This window comes from Paecilomyces variotii, assembly GCF_004022145.1.
Source record: "Paecilomyces variotii strain CBS 101075 chromosome Unknown C8Q69scaffold_5, whole genome shotgun sequence".
NCBI lineage: Eukaryota > Fungi > Ascomycota > Eurotiomycetes > Eurotiales > Thermoascaceae > Paecilomyces > Paecilomyces variotii.
Window position 1 is genome coordinate 1,616,824 of NW_021167144.1, and position 25,497 is coordinate 1,642,320.

The 25,497-nt window shown below is 50.4% G+C and overlaps 4 protein-coding genes across 4 annotated transcripts; all 4 read right to left on the reverse strand.

The window, feature by feature from the left end:
* Window positions 1-319: 319 nt before the first annotated feature.
* Window positions 320-6,675, reverse strand: C8Q69DRAFT_491858 (hypothetical protein; the record flags this gene model as incomplete). The annotated part of the gene is made up of 4 exons (XM_028632155.1): window positions 320-2,815; window positions 2,872-3,427; window positions 3,483-3,498; window positions 4,319-6,675. The coding sequence occupies 4 exons, from the start codon at window positions 6,673-6,675 to the stop codon at window positions 705-707; spliced, it is 5,040 nt and encodes a 1,679-aa protein (XP_028485509.1). The 3' UTR covers window positions 320-704.
* Window positions 6,676-8,157: 1,482 nt separating this feature from the next.
* On the reverse strand, window positions 8,158-10,141 carry C8Q69DRAFT_507185 (hypothetical protein; the record flags this gene model as incomplete). Its single annotated transcript, XM_028632863.1, has 2 exons — window positions 8,158-9,416; window positions 9,571-10,141. The coding sequence occupies 2 exons, from the start codon at window positions 10,139-10,141 to the stop codon at window positions 8,158-8,160; spliced, it is 1,830 nt and encodes a 609-aa protein (XP_028485510.1).
* Window positions 10,142-19,014: 8,873 nt separating this feature from the next.
* Window positions 19,015-20,695, reverse strand: C8Q69DRAFT_467790 (putative thioredoxin). Its single transcript, XM_028630648.1, has 3 exons — window positions 20,284-20,695; window positions 19,992-20,139; window positions 19,015-19,861 (listed from the first exon to the last, which is right to left on the reverse strand). Exons 1-3 carry the CDS (start codon window positions 20,360-20,362, stop codon window positions 19,081-19,083), a joined length of 1,008 nt encoding a protein of 335 aa, XP_028485511.1. The 5' UTR covers window positions 20,363-20,695; the 3' UTR covers window positions 19,015-19,080.
* Window positions 20,696-21,229: 534 nt separating this feature from the next.
* C8Q69DRAFT_402006 (heme peroxidase) lies at window positions 21,230-23,916 on the reverse strand (the record flags this gene model as incomplete). Its single annotated transcript, XM_028627947.1, has 5 exons — window positions 21,230-21,878; window positions 22,651-22,883; window positions 22,947-23,302; window positions 23,363-23,519; window positions 23,575-23,916. 5 exons carry the CDS (start codon window positions 23,914-23,916, stop codon window positions 21,230-21,232), a joined length of 1,737 nt encoding a protein of 578 aa, XP_028485512.1.
* Window positions 23,917-25,497: the final 1,581 nt, after the last annotated feature.

Genomic DNA, 25,497 nt, shown 5'->3' on the forward strand with positions numbered 1-25,497 from the left:
ACTCTCAACAAGAACAGAAGAAAAGAAAACACCTCAATACTAGGCACACATCTCACAACGCAACCTAGGATAACAGGCAGCCGCCTAACCTCCAATGAACAGTTTTATTATCTATCTGTGTCCCTGTTCTAGGCCTGGGCCTGGATCTGGATCTGTATTTGTGTCTGTGCATATCGCTCTAACTAACTAGTGATTTATACTAATAATATCGATACCAACCAGGCAACAATGACAACATGAAAGTTCTTTCTAATTCATAGGCAACATTCAAAATTCCCGTAATGAAGTAGGAGATAGATAGATAGATACATACATACATACATATCGGAGGCAAGAGAGCTATCAAGGCTGGAAGAGCCCAAGGTTGGAGTGAGGCTTCAAAAAAAGGATAGAAATGACCGAATACCAGTACAATGGCGCTATAAGTACAACACATCAACATCGAAAAGCAAGGGCCATCCTGAACAACGCCAGTATTTTCTTTCCCGGGCCAAAAAGGTAATGAAGTTAAGACACAAAGGAAAATGCCATGCTTGCGTAGAAATCTTTTTGGTTTGCCTCTGATCAATACTCCCACTCCAGATGTTCTCTAATACAACAGACCGCCAATTCTCGATCATCGTAAAGTCATGTCCGCGCGAACCTGTAGGCTCGCGTCATTCTCATTGGTGTAGTACAAGCGAGGAGCTGCTCTTCTATACTGCTCAAATGTCCAATCCTCTCACGAGCAACCATAGCACAATAGGAACAATAACATTGTCGTTTCCCCCGGTAAGAACTGCCTCGGTGGTACTGGCAACGCTGGCTGCCAATATCGACTTACCTACAATGAGGGGCCAGGAGCAAGCACTGGAAGGGTGCCAACCACCAAGGACAACCCAGGCCCGTGCGGCAATCAAACCAACGGAGACGGCCGCTGCAAATGCCACGCTGCCTTCCAGAGACTTTCCTCCGCCCCAAAACCACTTGTGCCGTCCGAAACGCCGTCCGACAAGTGAGGCCGCTGCGTCTCCCATGCCCACGCAAATCACTCCGCTGACCATGCTGACGTCCGGAGAAGGTACCTCCCAGCCCTCCCACGGCGGGCTTCCGCCACGCGGCAGGCTTGCAAGGGATAACCACAGCGGAATCGCACATCCGATGAGGAGGAAAATGTGCGACACGATGACCGGTCCACGGTGATCACGACCATCAACATACGGGGCGAGGAAATGCGTAAGCGGCCGTGAGATAGGGGGTAACTGAGACGCCCGGAATAGATCCAGCAATAAGAATATAGCCAGGATCAGAGAAAGTGCTAGGGCGCAGAACGCAGGATCGACATATACCGTCGGAAGAAACATGGCCACCATCATGCCATGGAAGACTTTGCGTCTGGTATCCACTTCGACAATGGAGCTCAGACGAAGTACGATTGCCATTCCGGTGATGAGAACAAGAAGACAATATGCAGATATCAGAAGTCGTGTATTAGCTTCCCCGAAGGTATCCTGTCGAAGATGTTCCAGCCAGCCCTGACGACATGCTGCAGTGCTGTCCGGGTCGAAGCGAAGAGGGATACGAATCCAGCCCTCCAGATTCATCATGACCGTCCAGAATCGGAACCAAGACTGATTACCCAGGAGATACCCCAAGGCCCATCCAAATGGCTCATTTCCATGGAGCGCTTTCTCCCCGACATACTTCCTCACTGGCCCCATGATGATCAGGAAAACCGCTGCGTACGTATACAGAGCGTAGACCCATCTGCGGACTTGCGCTTGAGCAGCCGTCAGCGAGAGGAAGGACGCCAACCCTGGCGCTATGGATCTTTTTCGTCGGCCGCTTGGGGTAGTTCGCACCCGCTGCGTGCTGGAGTGTGTTGTCTCTTCGGGAGTCGAGATGGTATGCCGTCGTTTTGGCCCCGTGATGAAAGGCTCTTGGAAGATGTCGTTGGTTCTCTGGTTATCAATAGCGGACGCCGGTTCATCGGATCCAGCATGGCCATTATGACGCTCGGACAAGCTTCCATGACGTCTCAGTGGTTTCTTCACGAACCGATCGTCCTCACTATCGCCATCAGACACCTTCGTTTTATTGGAGCCAAATTGGCTCACTTTCTGACAGATTTTCTCGTCCAGAATGCTGAAGATGTTCCTGCGCGATCGGAGGCTGCTAGTAGATCGACGGAATTTCCAGGTAGGGACCCTAGCCAACGCCACCTCCCACCGCAACACATGGCGACATGAAATGAAGACGCAAAGGCCGCCAAGCCACAGCAGTGCTTTCAGGATCTCAGCCTGAGGGGATGCCGAAAACATATACAAGTTTATTAAAGCGGTAGCCAGAAGCTGAAGCTCGGCTGGCAGGAGGCTGCTTGTCAAAAGGAAATCGAGTGTGGGTATCAATGCTTCATGCAGAGGAAATATCAAAAACAGCGTCTCCGAACTGATGCCTCGGAGAAATAGAGGTCTAGGCGAGCCACTCATGGACAATGGGTCCTCTGAGACGATTATAGGAATTATCGTAGCTAACCAGCCAGCTAGACTGAATCCACAGCCATAGTTATGGAGCGGGACAGCTTTCGCCGGTAGACTCGAGAGTCCAAGAATTATGTTCAGGAGGACCAGAGCGGGAAGATCTTGCGACACCGAAAGCGACACAAAGACGGGTATTAAAATCGGATATAGGTATGGAGCAGGATCGAAACTGGAAGGAATCGAGAATGCAGAGGCGTACACAGGTCGAGAACGTCCAAGTCGCAAAGTCGATGCCAATATGCGTAGAGGGTAGAGTCCGTACAGTCCAATGATTAGAAGACCTTGCGTGATCAATTCTAACAGACACGTTAGCAAAGAATCAGATCTTAGTGAACGCAAAGCTGTATCTCACCCCTCTTCCATGATATAGCGAGCTGACGAGATTCGTCACGCAAAACAGTAATGTAGCCAACGGAGAGCAACAATGCCGTTTCTGACACTCTGCGCAGAACCTCCACTCGTGTTTTCCGTGTCGTCTCTTTGCCCTCTGCTGCCTCCGTTTCTTGTTCCTCACTCGAGCTCACTCTCGAGCTCCGCGACCGTGACCGACGCTCTGACCGGCCTCGATAGCTTGTAAAAAACCACAGGCGCGAGTCCTCCTCGATATTAGATCCAATCCGCAAGCCCTTCCGCGGTCTCACCGGCGGTGCAGGAAGACCCTTGAGGACACCTGTACTCTCATCGTCCGCCTCCGTCCCACTGTCACTCGACGTCCTGGGTGTTCTTGCATATGCAGAGGCATGGTCGTGGATACCGTCATGTTCTGTCGAGGGCGATTCCGAACCGCGAAGTGTCCGGCTCTTGCGGTGATAGGGATGGGGCGATCGTGCGAAGAATCGCAACTGGTCGGCTTCTGACTGCGGAACTGCGAGCCTCGAGGGCTCTGGCGCTATGTCCTCCTCATGATCCTTCCGCGATGCCATCGCACCACACTCTGCGATATCTGCGCTACGTCAAACGGACAGCCATGCCGTGGAACCTGGGGAAGAATGCAATGGGTGACGTCCGCACGGAGGACGCACGAGTCAACCAACAACAGCACGAAAGCGATGTCCGGTCGAAGGGTCAAGATGATGTTGTCCGGTCCAGATTGGAAGCTGTTTCCAAAGATCCCAGGTATATCAGACAATGTATATGTATCGTTGTAACAGAATCGCGGAAAGCTGAGGGAACCGTGGTAGCTTCATCACATGTTAGGCCATAGGTACTTAACGATTCTGCTTCCGTCATCAGCCAACGTCAACGCCCGCGCCACACTATCAAACTATCTCGTCGCGACATCAGTCAAGTAACCACTTTTCACGCCGGCAACTTGCGTGAGCTTCTGAAGAGATCGGTTAGTGCGTTCTGGTTTTGAATGTTTCAGCCTGGCCTGACCTCAAGACGCATGTCAGAGCCCATGTTTCTGAAACGTGGCCTAGAGTCTAATGGTCGCAGGTAGAGTGAGCAATAGCCCAATGAGATCTAAAATGCATAAAACTCCCTGGATCTCGATGATGCGGGCACTATCCACTCGTACGGGATCTTGAGTGAAGATCGCCGTATACAATGGAGTTGGGGCGAGCACCGGTGTGGGCCTCATGTTTACGACTATCAACATCTCAACACATGGAGTTCAGACGATCAATGTTTGGTCGGCTGCAGGAGACAGGATCTCCTTCCTCTACATCTCTACGATGCTGTAAGCAATGGGCACCAGATCCGAACTATCACCATCACAAAGCAAGCCTGTCCGCCACGAGCCTGATAAGCATTGTGTTCGAAAGACGCATGGCTGCTTTGAATCTATTCTAATCTACCTGCGACGTTGCGCATGCAGAGTGATGCCTGCAGCCATCTGTCGTCCTCCAGGACCCCAGACAGACTTGCAGGGGACGATTTGTCCCGGCCACAGGCTCCGCGATAAAGGATATGCCGTGTATATCACTGCCTGGGCCATGTCCATGTCGGCACAGTAATCATTGATTGCATGCTGCACGTATTCATCGAAGCTGGATGCAGACTGCACGAGGTCTATCTCGATAGTCAGGAAGACGTTCCCATCCTTTGTGCCACTGGAGTAAATTTTTCTGCCCTTATCAACCCGCTCGCTGAGTGTTACTTGCTCGCACCGCAAGCCCAGGCCTTGCCATTCGACATCACTTCCTTTAGGCAATTCCTCTACCTGCACAGCGAGGAAAGGGGGTGTTTTCGAGTCCCCTTCCACTACCTCGAAGTTAGGCAGGCTTGGTAGGACCTCCTTGGTGCCTCCAAGAGCTCCTTGGCCGCCGTATTTGAGATCCCAAGCATCAAATTCCGGCTCGTCTTCTTCATCTTCTTCGTTGACGCTCTGCCGGTGGATCTTCTCCCATAGATCCCACGCAATGCGGACCTTGGTATCTATTTGCTTGTCCCCTGCTAAGAAGGCAATTGCCCCCAGCCACCAGTCTACCTGTGTCGCCGCACCTATCCGCCAGAGATGTTGCAGCGACAGTACAGCATGTAATGTGTAGTTCTTTAACCAGTTCTCACCAGGCCCACACAAGCCACCTGCAATCTCCATGGATGCAGGCTCCAGCGGTATCTGGCCAGCAATGTATACCAAACCGCCGCAAGTCTCAACCCTCGTACCCGGCTCCGATGGTATAGTAATCGCTTGCGAGTATGGTCCAATGTTGGCTGGGGCCCAATATGAACGTGATTGAACGTGGAGACCCTGTCTCAGATCTCGAGGTCCCAGGTCGACGACAACGGAGAGCATGACCTCCACGCCATCAGGGAGACTGTCACCACATGCAACACAGACTCTTGCCGGAGGATTCGGCTTTCTGAACAACTGCATATAGATATTGTTCATCGAGGCAAAATCCTTCATGGATCGAAGGAGTACAGTCGCAAAGACGATATCATCTGTGGTCCGCTGACCAGGCTGGACTTCTGCTGTGGAGGACTTCAGGATCTCTTCCAGCTTGAGAGCTATACTCCTCATTTGTGCGCCGGTTTCGATGCCAGCTTCTGGTGCTGTAATATTCGCGATGGCCCATGTTGCCTTGCATTTGAGGCTCATCGCCTCAATTGACCAGTCAGACGCTCCGTTCCCTCTGGTCTGGTCTGAACCAGGTACAAAGTCTTCGTACTTCTGCGACTGCAGTTCATTCAAAAAGCCTTCAAACTTTCCATCCAACAATGAAGGCTGTCTGACCTGTTGTGGTGTGATGCCAGGAGTATCTGTCTCCTTCGGCAAGCACTTCGCATTCTTGATTCTCACATACGCGACGCCCCCGTCTCCAGAACATTCTTCTTTCTCTTCAACACTTATCCGCTGCTTCCAGAGGAAGCTCGGCCCATCAATCGCCAACGTCTCGTACTCGCCTCCTTCTCCCAAAACAGCACCTCCGAGGCTCTCTGCCGCGAACCTCCTCATGGCCTTCACGACCCGCCGCCGCACGTCCCCGGAAGGCGACGCAACATTCCCCCACAAGAAACTAGCATCCAAACCGCCGGAGGCGGTTTTGATGATCCGAGCGTCGCAGCCACAAGCCGCCATGTCTTCCAACAACCCGGCCTCCGGCACCGCGGAGGACGACCCGTCGGGATCCTTCCTCTCCTCCGACGGCGGCAGAATTGGATACATCCACAACCAAGCAAGTGGAACCAGGCCCAGACGGCCCGCGACGTTCTCGATTCTTGTCCGTTGGTACGTTGACAGGATAGCACCCGCTGAAACGGCATTAGCTTCCGGGTGGGCTTCTTTGATCCGTCGCAGGAGCGGGATCAATGATTCTGTCTCGTCCGCAACATCTCCGAGAGTATGCGCCTGCGCCTGAGTGTCGAGGTCTTGGCTCTCAGCGTCATTTCCATTGCGATAGATCCGGGACGTATCGACCGCTCCGCCAGTGATCGCCGCCCTGTACAGAGGGATCCCCAGAGCCGTCTCGTAGAGAGGAATCACCCCATGTCCGATAGTCTGGTACATGAAACTATCCATATCTTCTTCTTCTTCTTCCTCAGCCTGTCCCTGCCCCGACGGCAATGGCGGATGAAGATTCGCTAACGCAACGACCCGATGCCCATGCTTGATGCAATGTAAAATCGAATACAGCGAGTCCTTCCCACCGGATATCAGAGCGATGACATTGAGGCCGGGAGTAGATGTAGACGTCGGTAGAGACGCCATGATTGTGATTGTAATTTGTAAAAAATGTCAACAAGTCCCCGTAGGGAACAGAAAAGAAAAGGAAATCAAATCCCCCTCCTTCAGGAATGGGATCTTCTTCCTTTTTTTTCAGAAAGATACTCCCCCCCAACAAAGGAACTCAAGCCAAATAAATAAATAAATCAAACAAATAAAACAAAAAACAATTTCCAACCTCTCTACTCAGATCGGTAGATATGTATTCAATAAACTTGACTCTGATGAATCCGATATGCTTGTCGATTGATTGCGTCCTTTAAAAAGAAAATGGCCGGTGGGGGGGCACATGCAAAAAGAAAAAATGAGACACGCGCGTGAAGTTAATCAAGCATCTTCCATTCTTTTTATATATATAGAAAAGATAAAGAGGATGGATTCGAAATAATGACTGTAGATAGGAAGGTAAGAAAGAGGATTTGTTCTTGATTCCCATTGGAGATGAAGAGGGGTCATCGAGGAGTACGTCGCGGGGGAAAAGAAGTCAGGGCTTGGCGCGATCCAGGTATTACTTATCAAGTGAGAATTTGCCCAACTCACCTCACTAGTAGTAACTGGCCCAATAATGGACTTTTCAGCCTCTGTTCTATCTTACTATGTTACTATGCAGTCTATCTAATTCAGAAATGATACAATGGAAACTTCCCACGCAGACAGATAGTTACTGGTCACGATTTCGTAAGAATCTTCTAGCTTTTTTTGTATTTCAACTCAGGCTATATAAGTTTTTTTCCAAGAAAAAATTCGCTCGAGTTCAATGCAGTAAAATGAAGGTGCAAACAATGCAATCAAATGCTTAGAACATCAACTGACAATTAATTGTATAAGGGGTATGTGGTATAACAATTGAGGAAAAAGTAAATGTACACAAAGTGTGGCCAGCACCAAGGGAGAGGAAATTTTCACACAAATGGGGGAATCAAAAAGGATTACAAATAAGTCACATCGAATGCACAATTGCAATAGGTATCGAATATAACACAGAGGGGTAACATGAAGCAGAGAGAAGTGAACAAAATCGTTCGGGCTAGTCAGATGGGAGTCGCCTCAACAATCTGTCCACCTTTCGCAAGATCTGATCCGTAACAGAAAATAGAAAGGGTCGATCCTTCAGTTCAGAATTTTTGAATCATGTTTCCACGCCTATTACCTTTTCCCGGGGGAATTGTCATCATCGCTCTAAATCCCAGCCCTATCAACTCCTTTTCGCCCGATCCTAGATATCTCCACTGTGGACGCTCCAGATTAAAAATAAGTAATAGTGTGGAGGGATCCTGGCGGGAGGAGTGATGTCTCCATGACCACCCGTTACTGTTGCCCGGACGCCAGAACAAGAAAAAAAAAAGTCCAAGCCAACCCGACTGAGAAAGAATTTTTTTCAAGACCTTTTAACTCTAATTATGCGAAATTAAAAGTATCTCCTGGTCGCGTGCCATCATTATCGACTCGAAATGGTCGTTGCTTGATCTAGGCCGACTCGTCGCGCTTGCGCTTTTTCAGAGGTCGTCGGTCGTTCGATGATGACTCGGACGCACTACCGTCAGAAGAATCTGAGGTTGTGGACTTGTTGGCGGCAGCGTGCGCAGCCTCGTAGAGGACAGCGCCCAGAGCACCGGCATCACTCTCGTCGAAAGAAGGCGTAGCTGGTGTTGTGTCACTGGTGTCAAGAACACCCATGACAATGGCACCACCTCCGTGAGTTCTCGCGTGCTGAGCCAGGTTGTCGCTGCGAGAGAACTTCTTTCCGCACTCGTTGCACTCGAAAGGCTTGTCTTGCGTGTGCAGCGAACGATAGTGACGCTTGAGGTGCTCCTGGCGACGGAAGCGACGAGAGCAGAGAGTGCAGACGAAGGTCTTAGAGGGATCCTCAGTGAGGGACTGCTTGCGACCGCGACGTGCAACAGGCATATGGGAAGCAGGGGCGTCAGAAGAGCTGGAAGCCGTAGCCTCAGTCTGGGACTTGTCCTGCTTCTGGGTCGTCTGCTGGCTGGAAGATGCTTCAGTGCTGTTGCCCCGGCTGGTGACGCTGGGCTGGCCCTGGACAACGGATCCAATGCTGTCGGAGTCGCTGTCAGGGAAGGACTTCTTGATCGACTTGCGAGAGGCCACACGCTTCTTGACCCTCATGTCTCCAGCGGCGTCTTCAGGGTTGGCCAACAGCAAATCAGAGGATGCGAAAGGCAGGCCCGACTGGCTGAAGGACTCGTCCTCGTCCTCGAAGGTATGTTCGCTGAAGAATTCTTCCTCCTCAAAGGAGGCATAGGCTCCAACGCGCTGTCTCTTGCCGCCCAGGTAGTAGGCGTTTCCAAAGTCGACGAGGCGGTTGAACTCGTCGTCCGAGTCCAGGTCAGAGAAGCTATCGAAGGCAGGGAGACTGGTGAGGGTCTGCTCAGTAGGGTTGGGGAAGGCAGACTCTGCACTGCCGTTGGCGGGCAGCGTAGCAGAAAGACCTCCGAGGATCAGCTTGTGCTCCTCGTCATCACCCGAGCACAGGGTCGGCAGGGGCGGGAAGTCGCTCGCAGCAGAGGTGACAGAAGAAGCGCCCACCGTCAGCTGTCGGGGGTCGCAGAAGTCAGAGGTGGCTGGCTCTGCGGATGGGCCAGATTGAGACGAGATCACTCCAGTGGGAACTGGTGAAGGAGATGGTGAAAGGGACGGGCAAGATCCGTTGACGGACAGGAGCTCGGAAGCTTGGCTCGCAGTAAGCGAAGGGGGGTGGATGAAGACTGGAGTCCGCCGGTTAGCGACCATTCCGTTTTTGGTACAACTCCACCAGATGGATTGGAACATCCGATTTCCATCTATACCAACAACATCCCATCCAAGCAATGGAATGGATGAACACAGCATAAAAAAAAAAGAAAAAAATTCAAAACGTACCAGGCGTCATGGGAGGAGAGGCGGCTCTCGACCAGTCCGGGTTGGCCAGGCTCTCCGTGTGCACGTCCCCCTCGCAGCCTTCCTTCACGCCCTCGACCTTCTCCAGGGGGAAGAAGGATCCATTGACGGGAGTGTGCAGCGTTCCACAGCTCGATGGAGGGCTGCTGATCGTGCTTCCCGTTGTGGACAGTGGGGGGGTCGAGGGGAAGCCGTAGAAGTCAGCACTGACAAACCTGGTGTCCAACGGCATGAGGCCCGGAGAGCTCTGCTGGATCATGATTGTAGGCTTGAGGTGCGACGGTTGTGGCGAGGCAATGGGGGTCATGTTCATCGCACCCTGGAAAGGGCTCTTGGCTGCCATCTGGTGCTGCATGTTCAGAGCGTGTGCAGCGTAGATAGACTGTGGTTCCGGCATGCAGTGAGGCGGCTGGAAAGCCGACATGTGTCCACTGAACTGCATCTCGGCTGGGTTAGAGGTGTAGTGGTGTCGCTGCTGCTGCGACTCGGCATCGGGTGTGTAGAAGTAGAATGACTGTCCCGGCATGGGATGCATGGCGTATGTAGCTTCCATGACGAAGTGCAATTACTTCTTATCTATCCAAATGCGTCAGTTTCCCAATTGATCTTCATGGTCTTTTGGGGGGGTAGGGCTGAAGAACTTACCTCTCACCAGATGGTATCTTGATTATCGGGTTTGTATCAGATTGTCCTTGGGGGTTGTTCCCGTGTCGAGGCCAAATGAAACCCGTATTGTTCTGGATGTTCTTTGTTGTGCAATATTAGAAACTAGTGGCGTACTACTCGAAGACAAGTGGATTGTCACGGTTCGAGGAACGTTGGGGGGATATAGTAATAATAGATAATAATAGCACGCTGGATGATATATGTATGCACCGCCGTAAAGGAGTGTGGTGGTGGTCGAAGGAATGACTGGATCAGCAAGAGAGTCGAAACAGGATATTTTCTTCTTTGCTGATAGTAATGATAGTCGATGGTGTCTTGTTCGATGTGGTTAAGACCGGATTATAATGGTTCTCTCCTCTAATAATAGTAGGTAGGTAGGTGGTGGTGGTGGTGATGATGATGTGTCGCCGGGGGGACTATAAAAGGAAGGACAGGACCTATTCGAGAACGAACCCAGCAAGACGGTATATAGACCGGGGAGGGGAACGTTGAATCGATTAGGAACCGGAAGGTAGCCAAATAAAATAAAAAAAATCACAAAGAACGGCGAACGATAATGAATTAAAAAAGACGGCCGCGGGGAACGAGAGACAAGGCCTTGTATGCTGAGGAAATGACAGACAGACCGGGTGGGCACCGGATAAAAGAGTGATCTGCCTGGGACAGGGCCAGGTTACGAGACAGGAACCGAACGGACGAGGACCACCCAGACTAAACTCTAGTCCAAGGCGGGATTCGGGACGATGGCGCAGTGTGCATCCCACCGGGACGATGGAGGTCCACGGTGGAATTGTCTCCATGTGCTAGAGTCCCATCGGTGTCAGATCCGCAGACTACGGGCAGGCACACGGCGTAGACATTTAGTAAATTAGTGCATGAAAGCTCCCAGCACCACTCCTCGGCCGGGGAACCAAAAAGAGCGCAAGTCTGGTGGAGTCTAGCACGAGTGGGAGATTATGGTGTTGCGAAGCTCGCGATGCACATTGGGTCGAATGCGGAGGTCCGACCCGGTAGCGTTGTCGTCCTACCGCCCAGCCGTATACCTAAGTTATAATAGTCTACCATACAGTACTGTACCATAACCATACCAACAGTAGTAGTACCTAGTCCACCGCCGGGGACCAAACGGCCGCCATGGGATGGGATGGGACATTGCCACGCCCGACCGTCTTGTCCCATTCGAGAGAGAGAGAGAGAGAGAGAGAGAAACAAGACGAGAGAGGCTGGTTCTGACTTATTGGTTTGTTATTATTATCTCTCTCATCCAGCGGTTCAGCTCAGCAGCTGCCATCACAGCCCCCCCTCTCCCTTCAGGTCGTGTATGGTAGTAGTGTATGGTACGGGTGTGCTGCCTCCCTGCTGACCTGGGCGGTTGTGAGACCGATAACGCGGCACTGTTGGATACACTCTGCACCGCCATGAGCACCATCAATGCCATGGACAGAGCCTATGGCCGCCCAGCGCGCACTCTCGAAGCCACGATTCGACGAGATCGCCGTACCAGTGTGCACGGCATATGCAGCAATGCTCAGCGCTCAGTGCCAATCACCATGCGAAGCCCAGCGTTGATCGACCTTGCTCACTCAGGGCCTGGTCGGTTCCACTGCGCATCCCGTTCAGTCTGGTCGGCTGCTGCTACGATGGCCACAACGCTCTTTGTTAATCTATCTTGGACTGGACTGGACTGGACTGGACTAACTACCATATGTCGCGGTTTCGAACAACGTTCCGGAATGTCTCCTCATGATGGCAAAACGGTGGCAACGTCGAACAAAAACCATCAATCCCTTCACTCGTACTCGAAGTTATTATTATTGATCCCAAAAATGGTGAAACGCGACTCCTCCAGGTCTCGCGACAGAGATACCATAGACCAACGAAGATCACTGGTTTGCCCCCCCGCCTCTCTTCCCCCAAGACGATTTATTTAGTTTCTTTGACTTTCCTTATCTGCACTGTCGGATGCAAGGCCTATCCATCGCCACCCAGTACAGGTGGAAAACGCTCACTGTGAGGTGATATACCCCGCGTAAACTTCAGCTGTGGACTACATTGGGGATGATCCCCAAGCCTTAACTAGCAGACAGTAGTAGTAAGCCCACAGGTTTGATTGTGGATGGCAGAACAATTGCTCCTCTCTCGGTGTTGGACGGACAAACCTTGCATGCATGTGAACTTGTGAAGGGCAGTGTGTGATCGACTCTACTGCAGGAACAGCAACAAAAGAACAGCTGCAAATGGGACAAGCTGGTCAGAAAAGAAACCTTCGGGACGCTTTCCCCTTTGCATACACTTGGCCAATTGCCATCAAGGCCTCTTTGTTTAAGTTCATGCTGTTCAGCGAGGGGAGTCGCTGTCCCTCGACGGTGGAGCGGCTGCGTTTCACCGCCAGCATCTAGTCTGCAGTGTGCATCTGCACAGCAATGCAAAAGCAGCATAGGCTGCTCCGGATCCCTGCTCTATATTCAACAAGGGCAGAAAAAAAAGTAATAGAAAGGCCCCTCCCCGGAATATGATCCATGCAAGAAGCTTCTGATTTATCCACCCTTCCCTCATCTACAAGCGATAACAAGCAAACAATGTAGATACTGTATCATATTGTACGGAGCAGGCAACGGCGGAAAAAAGCAGACTTGGAAGTGTGAGGGCGCTATCTAATGCGCCCACCAAATCACGGCTGGTGTGTGTCATCGATTACCATTACCACTGCTGACCAGTTTGACTGATCTTACAGAGAAATCCTATCACATTGTCTCTGCATGTGAGGTATAGAGATAGTTAGAAGAGAGTCACTATGACCATCCATTCCCGTCACCTCTACTTGGCCAATAGTGAGCTTGTGCGGGCCAGAGCGAAGTGCTGACTGGGCGAATTATTTGCCGGTAGAGATTTGGTACACCCAATAATTCGCAAAACCGCTGTGGGATTACAGGCCATTGGGGTTCTGTGCCTCATTGGCCGGTCTAAAGATAGAAGAAGGTACCGTCTGTGGTCTCCCATGAAGCAACGGAACCACACCCGCCCGACCCAAGGGTGGCCGGAGTTATCAGACTACTGCTAACTTAGCTGTGCCTCTGGGATACACCAAGCACCCCAGGTCGTATGTTGTAGTTTCTCTCTGTGGTTAGACGCGTCATGTCGCATAACGACTATCGAGCTTCCAGAATCCCAAGCGTGATTCGATACAGGGGTTGGTTTGGAGTCCTAGTACGAGTCAGGTCATAAGTCTTGTCGTGCTCACGCACCTCGAGTATGGTGTGAGCGCCACACACAGAATACCTAAAAAGAATAAAGCCCGCCCAAAAAAAAAGTGGACAGCCCTTAAGAAAAGAATTATTGCGCTTTTCCGTTCACTTTTGCCTCCCGCGGATTCCCAGGACCCTAACGCAGGCACGAGGTAAGCAACGAATTTCGTTCTCATAATGGGCCGTTTGATCGAAAGGCACGTTCCTGCCAGAAGACAATGCGTGATCACGGTTTCATTGATGATTGGGTGAGATATGGCTCTGATAACAACCTCATTTAGCGCCGAAGGACGGACCTCCATACTCTAGTCTCCCCGATTAGTATTGTCAAGACCCAGTCGACTAGTTAACGGAGTCAAGTACGTAGAATTATTATTATTATTGGCGCCAGATGAATGTCGGTTCTAGTGGGAATAGCACATCCGCGATGGCGGACAAGCTAGACGCTATAAGGTCGAGCAGGTACGCTACTGGTACCTGGTCCGCTGAGCCGGCGCCGCGGAAGTCCTTCCCAGAACAAGCGCCCTGATAAGTCTCGCGCGACACCAAGAGGATTATCCGATTTGCGCCTACTAACTACTCCGACGAATCCGGGCTTATCGTGGGTGCCGCAGAGCGGGGAACTGGCAAAATACCGCGAAATACAGTAAATCCCCGCTATAACGAATTGAATGAGGCACGGAAAAAAATTCGTTATAGTGGAAAATTCGTTACAGCGAATATTAGCAAAAAGCGATTTATATTATGTAATCACAGTAAGGGACTGAAAATTTGCAATATTACATAATAAATCTCCAGAAATTAGGAATTTTTATTGGTTATTAGCTATGACTAATCCCTCGCTATAACGAATCCCCCATATAAAATCAGTGGTGAGCTAGGGTATTGTAACGAATTTCGTTATACCGAGGAATTAACGAATTTTATATGGGGGATTGAATCAGGCACTGAAAAAAATTCGTTATAGCGGAAAATTCGTAATAAAGGGGTTCGTTATAGCGGGGATTTACTGTACCCAAAATCTGGTCCTTCGACTCAAGACTTCCAGATCTCTGAGTAGACTTTGGAGTAGATTCTAGCTTCGCCGCCATGCTCCGGGTCAAAAGACACCACTACTGGCGTCGCTTGTGTACGTGAAACATAGCGTCCGAACTCTTGGAGCAGTACCATTCCGTTTTGGGTAGGTATTGTACCCACGTTACATCAGAAACCGCAATCATATCATATGGTAAATAATAGTAAATAATGCCGCCACGGAACGTTCTGAATGCCGAGAGACATATTATACGACGGAGCTTCTAGAAGGTGAGGCCCCGCAAATGAAGGGAACATCTATCGCGAGAAGCGCATGATTGATGCGCCCAGGGTTAATTGATGTTAAAACTGATCCAGCCCGCCCGTTAACCGATCCCGTGAAACGATGATGCTGCAGAGCGATCAGAAGAGGAACCCGCGAAGACCACATATGGAATGGTGTAGCTCCATATTGTTCCATCTTCTCAATCAACGGAGTAGATAACTACCATAGATAGTCGAAAATGAACGAGCCGTGACTTCGTCGATTTTCAACGCAGATCCTAACCGCTGTCGGCCGAGCAGACGTGGGCCCTGTTGATCACTGATACGGATTGATGGTTAGTAGTAGTATCTCGACCTCATGGTGCAATCGATAACCTTCAAACTATAATCGGTCGCATCATACTGAAATCCCCGTCTGCAGAGCTTCTCATGCGAGCGGAAGGTGTGACAAAACCAGGTCGTTGTTGCATCTCACATCCGAGACCTCTGGCAGTAGAAGTGACAACTCAGCCACCGACAGCATGTTAGCCAGATCTCTGCAACGGAAGTGAAACAATAATCTCACGAGGAGAGATGAGGTATTCTCGATTGAGTAACCGCTCAGAAAGGCATAATCCCACGATGATAGAGCTAGCCTGACGTAGATCGTGCGCGGAAAGGTGGCGTGCGATCGGAAAAACGACCATCAGTGATCAGGCTTCGCTTCAGAGTTCTAGCCATCATACTATCGTGACGCCAGTCTTCTTCAAGGTACCCGTCTAGCAATCTTCCTAACTAGTGTTGTCCAGTCATCGCTTGAGATTCCACCAGGGATCCATGATATGCACCAAAGAGTAACATTTCCAGTAAGGTCTCGGAGATGAAATGGCCTACGATGAGGCTTAAGCTCTGCGGCCAGTTAGCCGACCGTCCTGCCGTCGGGAACGAACTCGATTCTCGAGTGCCGACCTTCTGTTAAGTGGTGGCTTGCCAACGTTATTATTATTATTATTATTCAAGCCCCGGGCGAGCTTTCAACGTCTGCATCGGCACTTGCGTCTGCGTTTGGCGCAGGAACAGCATCATATTCTCCACGATCGTGCTTGCCTCTTACTCAATCCGTCCGTAGCCTTCCGGGTCCATTGTTAATACGGGCATCCGCCTTGGAGTCGAGTTAGATCATGGCAGAGAAATGGATCCTAGACATCCTAGGTCCATCACCATTTGACCTCAAGCTTTCAGACTGTCCCAGTCATATCTCGTGCGCTTTCAAAGGGGAAAGATTGAGAGGCTGGGAGCTTTCTACCGGCTACCTGCGGTGCGAGCGAGATAATATTGACATCAGCTATCTATCTACTCTGCACACAAGGGAGATCTCTGGCATGGCAGATTCCTAGGACTAAATAATCTCCAGCATGGCGGTTTCTTTTCGCCTCATGGCCAACTGTCTCTATCCGAGACCTGGCTGGTGATCACGATTACATATCCACACGAGTTAACGATCAGACTATCTATTACATGCGGTCACTCATTGAAGAAGTCGCGCGTCTGGTGGCAATTTGATATCCAGGGCCGGTATTCGATTGACTTCTCGAAATGGGATCGCCATGATCGCTAGAGCATGATAGCCGCTACTCAAGGTACCGGATCCTGGTAGACGCCAATCCCAGTACGAAGGTAGTCAACGCGCCGTCGACAACTGACTTTCTGACCATGTATCATCAATCATTCCCCGCAATCACAGAGCCCCAAAAGTTCAAGATGTTATCGACAACGCTCCACCTGCAGTAGCGGCCAATAGACTAGTGCCCGTGGTACTCAGGCCTGGTATCATTCCCCAGACAACGGACGATCGCCGATGCGAGATTTACGTAAAGGATATGTCGATTGTGAATATAGAGAGCACTCTAGGATGATAATGCGGAGATAGCTTCGATGTTCTCAAGTCTCGACCTGCGGATAGCCTGGCATAAGGAAAGGTCTAGGCGAGATAGGGTAGCGGGAGAAGAACAATTCTTCCGGTGAAATGCGCCAATAGACGGTGTTTCACACTAGCGCGCGAGAAGATTTGGCCGTCATGAAAGAATTATTATTATTGATCGAGTAGGTTACTAACTAACTAACTACTATTCCAGAATTCCTCGTTCTGATACCCAAGCACGTGGACATATCGCTGCAGAAGCGTTAAATTTCTGAGGCTCCGACATCGCAGGAAGAAGCACGTTGCGCTACAAGAGCACTTCGATTAACATCCATGGGATTATTCTCATTACTACAAATGGTGCCAATGATAACTAACTATCTCATTTTCTCTCAATCGTACCTACAGAGGCTGTCTGGAGCTTCTGGACCCTCCCGGCCAGTCAGTGCTGGCTACTGAGCATTGAAATATTCTCCGTAAGAAAGCTTTGTGGTTCCTGAACTTTGGCTGTCCAATACGCCGCGATCACAAAATCACGATCGACAGCCTGGCGGAAGCTTTGCCCTAACTAGCGGAGACCACTACTGTTGATGATGCGAGATGGCGAAACTTCGACTACCAGAAAGCAAAAGCGTTAGACATTATTCACTGGTCTCCAGAATGATCATCCCAGCCACGAGGGTACTTCTGCACTCGAGGCAGATCCCCAGCAAGCGATAAGGCGAATCCCTGCCGCAATTTTCCGCTAGATTCATGGGCCGTAAAGCCACCAGAAACGGGATTCTCAATAATGATAATATTAATAACGCTCAGCATTATTATACTTCACCGACTCTAAAAACGGCTGCAAATCAGCCCTAGCACATTGTAGCTAGAGAGCGATCGCGCCCTCGGCAAAAGGTAACCGCACAATTCCCCGAATGAGACTATCAAAGTATCATTGTTATTGATAAGCGTACTCGAGGAAGCTCGTCCGTATACTCTGACCCAATTGAGCATTCCCCGAAGCACTAGCCAAAATACTTATACGAGAGCCCACTATCAAAGTGAGGCGTCACTAAACAGCGACGCTATAAAGTATTACAGTGAGTAGCAAGGCATCCTCGCCATGTCGAGCATTTGTCGGTAGGCACACATATGTACCTGTGCAGCTCGGGGCATTCGCACGATCATCGTACGACTATGCGAGTGGAATTTTGAAACAAATGTGACTCTTCTCAACCCAACAGGGTTCCGCTGCCATTGAAAGAGACTATCATCCACCAACGGAGCATCAAATTCTCATTTTCGTCGTTCAGTTTTCCTTCTGGTTTTCATGGCTTTCCAATGGGAGAGAGGGCTGCAGCAGGAGCAGAAACGGAATACACAAGAGATGAAAACAGAGAAAAAAAATCAGAAACAAATCAGACGAGGCTTCAGAGAAATTGTCTTTTTAGAGATCATGCTCTGTGATCAAGCAGAGCGTTCATTCTCTTCCTATCATGTTTGAAAACACAGATGCTTCCTCCAGAGGAGGTCACATCCCTCATCACAAGCCTCAATAATAATCAAAAGAAAAAAAAAAAAAAAAAGAGAAGAAACAAAAAAGAAAACCCGAAGACACCTTCACACACCGCACGCGCAAGAATTTTCCCCCCACCCTAACTAACCCCAAAGTAGTAAATTCCACCATTCTCCGAACCCCCCCCCCCCCCGCCAAACACCTATAAATTCTCTCCGCAACCGCGAGAATTTTTGATTCTTTTTTTTTTCTTTCTTTTCTTTTCCTCGTGCGGCGACGCAACTATTAATTTCACCCGTGTTGCCTAAACATCTATCTCCTCCATGATGTTGTCTTAGGTGTCGGTTGCGTCACAGAGCGACGGAATTGCACACCGGTTCTACTTTATTGGCCCTTCTTCGAAGTTCGGGCGAGGTAAAACTCGTTCTTGCTTCATTTTCTTCCAAGGGTGTGGCCATTTGGTTTGGGATCGGACACTTATAAATTATTATAATAATCGGTTTATTATAATCTGGCTAGTAGTATTATTGTTACTTGCTTAGCATTATACTATTATACTGGTTTATTATTACCTTCTGTGATGTGGGAAGGCTTCGCTGTTTTGCGACTTGATTTTTGAAGTACCGTACCAGGAGGCTCAAGACGAGTGCGTCTTTGAACTCTCTCTTCACGTTGGTTTTCTACGGCTCCGGCAGGACGTGTCTGCAGCTGGGATATCGACTCCAATATTGCTGCTGCTTACGCTCTTACTTATCGCTAAGTAGTATAATATAAAGATAAAGAAATCAAAAAATGGAAATGGAAATGGAAATTTTTGTGTGCTCATAATGATGTCTATCGTAGCTCTACCATTTTCACTCGTTTCTTATTATTACTCGCGTTTATTCGCCCGGCTCGTCTCCAATCTTCTCGAGCTTACCCAACTCCCTCTTCTCACCAGCTTCGCCCAGAATCCTGAGTCTGTCCACGCGAATCTTCTCGCCCTCGCCATCCCCATCAACGAAGAAGACAACCAACGACGTGACATGCTGGAACTTGACGAAGCGCAGCTCGACCTTTGCCGTGCCCGTCTTGGGATCCCAGTCATTGGGCTCGATGGTCACCGTCTGCACGGGCGGGATGTCATCCGCTTCCTCGAAACCCAGCACATGTGAATGGTTAGTGTAGAGTCGTAGAGTCTTGGGTCGCATCGGCACCTCATCATCGTCGTCATCGGAGCTAGGTGGCAGTGAGGTGACATGCAGCGAGTGAATCTTCAGCGACGACTGGAAGGGCATGTAGAGCATCAGCTGCTCGTCGGTGTCGCTCTCAACCCAGTCCGCAGATGTCCCGGACTTGCCCTTGCCCTTGTCGCCGTTGAGACTCGATGGCTTCGATGAGTCGAAGAGCACCTTCGGAGCACCAAGCTCACTGTCGCAGTTCAACAGGTCGATTCCAGTGAGCTGGACCTGGTCCGTAATGTCTGACCATCCCTTGGGGACTGATGCGCCCAACCAGCCGCTAGAACCTCCGCTCGATTCACCAAATCCTTCGTCTGCTCCTTGTTCTGTCGCACTGGCTTCGGAGGCGAGCTTACGGACGGCTTCAGAGAGCTTATTGGGGTCTGCACCACGGACGGTACTGACCGTTCGAGCGTTCTTGAAGATCATGAAGGTTGGCATCCTGTTCACGCGTCGTTGAACCGTTAGCATCTTCCTGTACACTGCATCTGTCTTGTCTTGCATTCCCACCATAACTACAGAGGCTTATGGATGGGGACCATCAGAATAAAGACAACCAGTTTCACACGTACGCAGTAATCCCATAAGCCTTTGCGATCTCTTGCTGTTCGTCAACATTGACCTTGGTGAAAGTGATCCGGTTCGGGCGAGACAGCTGGTTCGCCAGCTGCTCGTACATGGGCGCAATAGCCTTGCATGGTCCGCACCAATCTGCGTAGACTAAGGGATATCAAGGCAGGGACAAAGTTAGCCATGTAGCCTCAGAAACGATCATAATGCTTGTCGCTCAAACCGTTTGTAGCGGGGTAAACGGAGAAGGGCGGGGGGGTGAATGGCTTGCGCGCAGAGGGAACTGCAACTCACAGTCTGTCACGACGATTGTAGAGGACGAAAGCAAGGAGCTAAATTGCTCCTTGGAGGAGATATGGACGAGACTCGACATGCTTGATGTCGCGGCTGTGGCGCGGGGAAAGAGGAGGTTGAATGAGATGGGATCCGTGGCCTCGGCGGAGGTTGTTTGATGATGCAGTCGTAGCTGCTGCGCGCGCCGGAGCAACGATATGTCATCAACGTCAGGTTCGAACTGTGGCTAGCAACCCGAGAGCGCGCAACGCGATGATGGATTATTGGTATGAGCGGTTAGTTGATTCTATTGATTTCTAGCGCGGTCTTGCTGTTGGCTTGATTTTCTCTTTTTGCGGTTCTAATCATGTATCGTTGCTTCTGCAGGCCATAATATATTTTGAACAGTGGCTCCGCATGGAGCTTGATGTGAACTCCAAACAAGTGAAAGTTACGAACCCACACGTATATGGTTATATAGTCTATTGATACAAATAACTAAACCCAGATAGAAGTAAATGATACTATTTCAAGGCAATATATGACCTTGGCCACGAATGGTGAAGTAAGTCCCTCGTAGCATGAGGATGACCTGTAGCTACCTACCTATCTGCACCTTCCTAGCCAAGATCCAACTCTTGTATAATCAGATCTCATACTGAAAAAGGTGCATTTTAGGCACACTTAGTAGTGTGTAAATACACTCGAGAGATCGAGCCAGCCTGAATACCACGGCGCAACTCAGATTTGACTCCTGCTGTTGGCCTGTGTCGACAACCTGAAAGACACAAGATACTGGCCTCTGTGGTAGACATAGTAGAAACGTCTCGACGAGACAGATGGTGCTGTAAAATACAGCGTCCATAGGAGAGCATCCCACGATGGTAGGTCTCAGATGTGCCCATCTGGAATGGCCTGGGAGTGCCAAAGAAAAGGTTGATGTCAACACCCTTTCTCGACCCTTTTCTCACGTATTTCCCTTCTCTCCAGTATCATCATCTCCATCATCAGCCTCAACTGCGAACAAGATCTTCATCCAAAGACTACACCCTCGACACCCGATGATGATTTCCCCATGCTCAGCCTCCCTTTCCAGATCCTGCTCCGTGACCAGAAAACCCTTCTCATCACCACACCTGCAACTGCGATACCAATATGACCCAGCACCATCACCATCGGCGCCATCGTCATTACCACCTCCTTCTAATGTCTCATCGCCCTCTTCATAACCCAGATCCTCCAGATCAACTACCTCCAAGCCCGTATGAAACACGTCCGCGTTCCCATGCTTCTCTCCAGCCTTGAGCCTGCTCAATCGTAGTGAGCGATCATACTCTGCACGAAGAAATGGATCGGAGAGCGTCTTATACGCAGTCGTGATCTCGTCCACTGTATATGTGTAGGTTTCTGCTCTCGTCTGATCCGTCGAGGATGTGGACGTGGGCGACTTTGTTGTCGTCACAGACCCCGTAGCGGCAGTCGCTTTATCGGGATGATATTTCAGTAGAGCGCGATGATATGCGACTTTAATCTGCTGCTTTGAGAAAGATGTCGACGAGGCGCCTGTGAAGGGGAGGCCGAGTATGGCGTAGAAATCTTGTTCGATAGGGTCGGGCCTCATTTTTTTCTTTCTTTTCTTGTTGCAAGCGCCAGGAAGGAAAGTCAGTACATCTCAGTCGGATGGTACATGCTTGAAGGTCGGGAGTATGCCTAGACGAAGCCGTGAGGCTATTTGGCGCTTCTGGAACTCAGCCCAAGTATATTCGATATCCATGTGGTCTTCGCGTGGGCGGGGGATATCTCTGCTGGCGGGCGCGGTGCGGAGCGAATTCCGACCCTCCGGTATCGCCCAGTGCTGGGAGTTAGTACACTGACGCACGACAGACGACATTCAACACTGACTTCTCCAGTCTATCTCCCACTGACAGCTACTCGAAAATCCCATGAATTTCTGGAATCATTTCTGACATCTCAATTTGTTATCTGTCCGGAGTCTATCATAGCGATTGACACCGGAAAGACATGCATGCCAACGCAAAGAGGATCGCACGAGTCGATACAGCTACGATTGACACGTTGATTTTACCATGAGATCTAACACAATTGGTGCTGAAACTGATACCTTGTTAGGATCTATCTCTAACGGTAATTATTCCGGTATACCCAGTCGCTCGGGCTTCCAGAGCCAAAAAAAAGATGTGAGCCAAGACAAGGAATGTCGAGTCTCTGTCTGACTGGAGGCACAGACATTGGATATCGAACGCCGACAGAAGATTAATCTTACAAGCGACAGATAGAGAAACATCTACCATGCGGAAAAGGAAAATGGGGAATCAAGTCGAGACATAATTATATCACATGCACCATCCACGTCAATCGCTGCTTTACTCGGCGTCCGAAGTCTTGAAGACAAATCGGTCCTCAGCCTTGCTAGTGAAGGGAACACCGAGCTCGAGGAGCTTGACAAAGGCGTCGGAGAAGTCCTTGAAGAAGGCATCGCTGTCCCTGGCGTACTTCTCGGCCCACTTCTTGAACTCCTTGTCCTTGACGAGGGCCATGTCAGCAGGAAGCATCATCAAAGTCTTGGTGGATTTATCGGTGTACTGGGCCGGGCCGTTCCACTAGTACAGTTAGCTTCTATGTTGACGAAAGATGAGAAGACGGGAATCAGATTCTCAACTCACCTTTCTCCACTGCCACTTCTCATCAAAGAGTAGTCTGAAGAACTCGTTGCTGAAGGTGGTAGGGCTGAATGTCCAGGGACCGTCGTTTCCAGAGCGGTCAGTGTGGCAGCGGCCCAGAGCATGGGCACCGATCAGAGCAACCATTTCCTGGTCGTTGAAGCCCATGCGGCCGAAGACGTCACGGACGTGCTTCTGGTCCTTGCTTCCGTCGGGGAGACGTCCATCAGGAGTACAGGCAGCGACGTCCTTGTCCTGGCGGCCAGGTCTCCATGGGATAACAGGGCCTCCCAGCTCCTGGATGCCAGCGACTCCGGCAAGAGTCCACAGGTCAGAGTAGGTAATCCAAGGGTACTTTTCTGCAGTTAAGAGTTAGAACAGCACTGACAGGCTTTGTAGGGAAATCGATGCGAACCTACCCTTGATGGGCTCCAGGAAATCCCGGGCGTACTTCAGACCAGCATTGGCACCGTGGTCCGACTCAGGCGCGAATCGCATAGTGGCACCGTTGCTACCACCGGTTCCCGTCTCCTTGTCATAGGTACCGCTTGCGTGCCACGCCAGACGAACGAGAACCTTCACTGCGTCAGCATTTCTGTTTCCTGCAAATTCGACACCGGGCATTTCTTACAGGTCCGTAGCTGCCATCGTCATAGTTCTCAACATCCAGGCGGCTGGCGATCTCGTTATAGATCTTCTGGTAGTCCTCCTTGGTGGGCACGAAGGAGCTGCTCTTGGCCGAGGCATCTGCGCCGTTGAGGTAGAAGTATGCACCCGCGCCACCAGCGGCAGCGAGCCCGACCCAGAGGAAAGTCTTGGACGACTTTCCTGAGTCGGCCTCAGAGGCATATCCGCGACGGAAGTTGGTACGGAAAGTCTGAGCAGGGACGGCCAGACGGGAGCTGCGCACAGCAGGTCTGACGGAGGCGGAGCGAGCGAACGCCCGCGAGAAGGTTCTGGCAGCAGAGGCCATTTTGCGTCTTTCGAAGATCGTCTGTACGCGAGGAATGTGTATAGGGAGGGTGAAAGGAATGGAGGGTGTGATTAGAGCTGGTCACACCTGCAAAGGAATGGGTAGGTTTGCACAGCAGATGAAAAGAGAGGAAGAAGAATAAAAATAAGCAGCAGGCGAGAGGATGATCTGGAAAAGCAAAGAATCAACCGCGCGGAGAAGGCCACGAAGATAAGCCGAGCTGAAGGCGATATTATTCCCGACGACCCAAACACAGTAACTGTGCCATCTATGCCGGGGGATTGGTTGACCAATGACTGCCCTACGATTGGTGAGCTTCTGGACGCCGTCTCCTGACTCAGCAGAAACTCCGCATTTTCCCCACCGGATAGTTGATCTTTATTAGTTACTTAGTCTTGCCGTCAAAGCGACAAGTTGCCATTATTTTTTCTCCAACGTGGGAGTTGCCGAACTACCTCCTGGATCGACTCTGCTACGAGAGAGACTCTCTCCAGCACGGTTGTCGAGAGCCGTATGTTACTGTGAAACGGGAAATGCCCATCAGGAATTGCGACATGGCGCCTCTACGCGGGATACGTTCAGGGACTTCGTGGATGCTGGCGACGGCACGAACTTCGGTTCCCTCCGGGTAGTTCTTTGAAACCATTCGGGGTCCAACGGTGGTCCAGTCTCCCCTCGCATGTTGTCTAGACCAGCACTGATTATTCATCCGTACCCTCGGCCTTTCTGACGCTCAGGACATATAGCCATCGTGAGGGGATCAATATTGGAGTCGGGGAATACAACGGACGGCCAGCCTTTGATTCTTACTAATTAAGACCAGAGCATTTAGATATGGAATGGCCTCCTAGCAGAGGTCTGCCACCCATAGCTAACTGACTCTGTTCGTGCAACGTACGATGAATGTCGGGATAGGATATGACATGCTGATCTGGCTCGGTTCCCGTTTTCCTGACGGACTCCTCAAATCATCGACATCCTTATCCTTGTCAAAATCCTTTCGAGTAGATGCATGTAGGACCATAGCTCTTAGTTTGAATCCTTATCGACTGGCCGTTTAATGCTTGTCTATCGTATGATGTTCTACGGATGACAGGCTACGGCTTCTGGACCTTGGTCTCATGTCAGATGATAGTTAACTTACCGGCCCTGCTCTTATTAAGAAGGAGGCCATTGGATGTTCCATTTCCATGGACGAGTCGAGAAGGAGACTCGTACAGGCGCCGTGAGCATCGTCCAACCTAGACATAAAAGGGCGAGGATGAACAACTATCTCCCTGCTGGGATTGAAAAAGAACACGAGATAGTTACAGATTACTATAGGAGAATGTCCGTCATATAAATAGTCCTACTGTTCGATAGAATCGCGAACAGCAGGGTGGAGTAGACGCGGTCCTGCTAAAAACCGTATGGGGTTTGATCTTCCACTCGAACGAACGTATAAAAGTAGTAGGCCTCTACGCCATTGAAAGGCTGTAGAAGCGGACTATGGTGGTTTGTCGTTTTCACGATTTTCTTTCTACGCTGGCCAGATTGTTCTAACCTCACTCTGCTCGAGTGATCTCGTACTGACACGTCTCT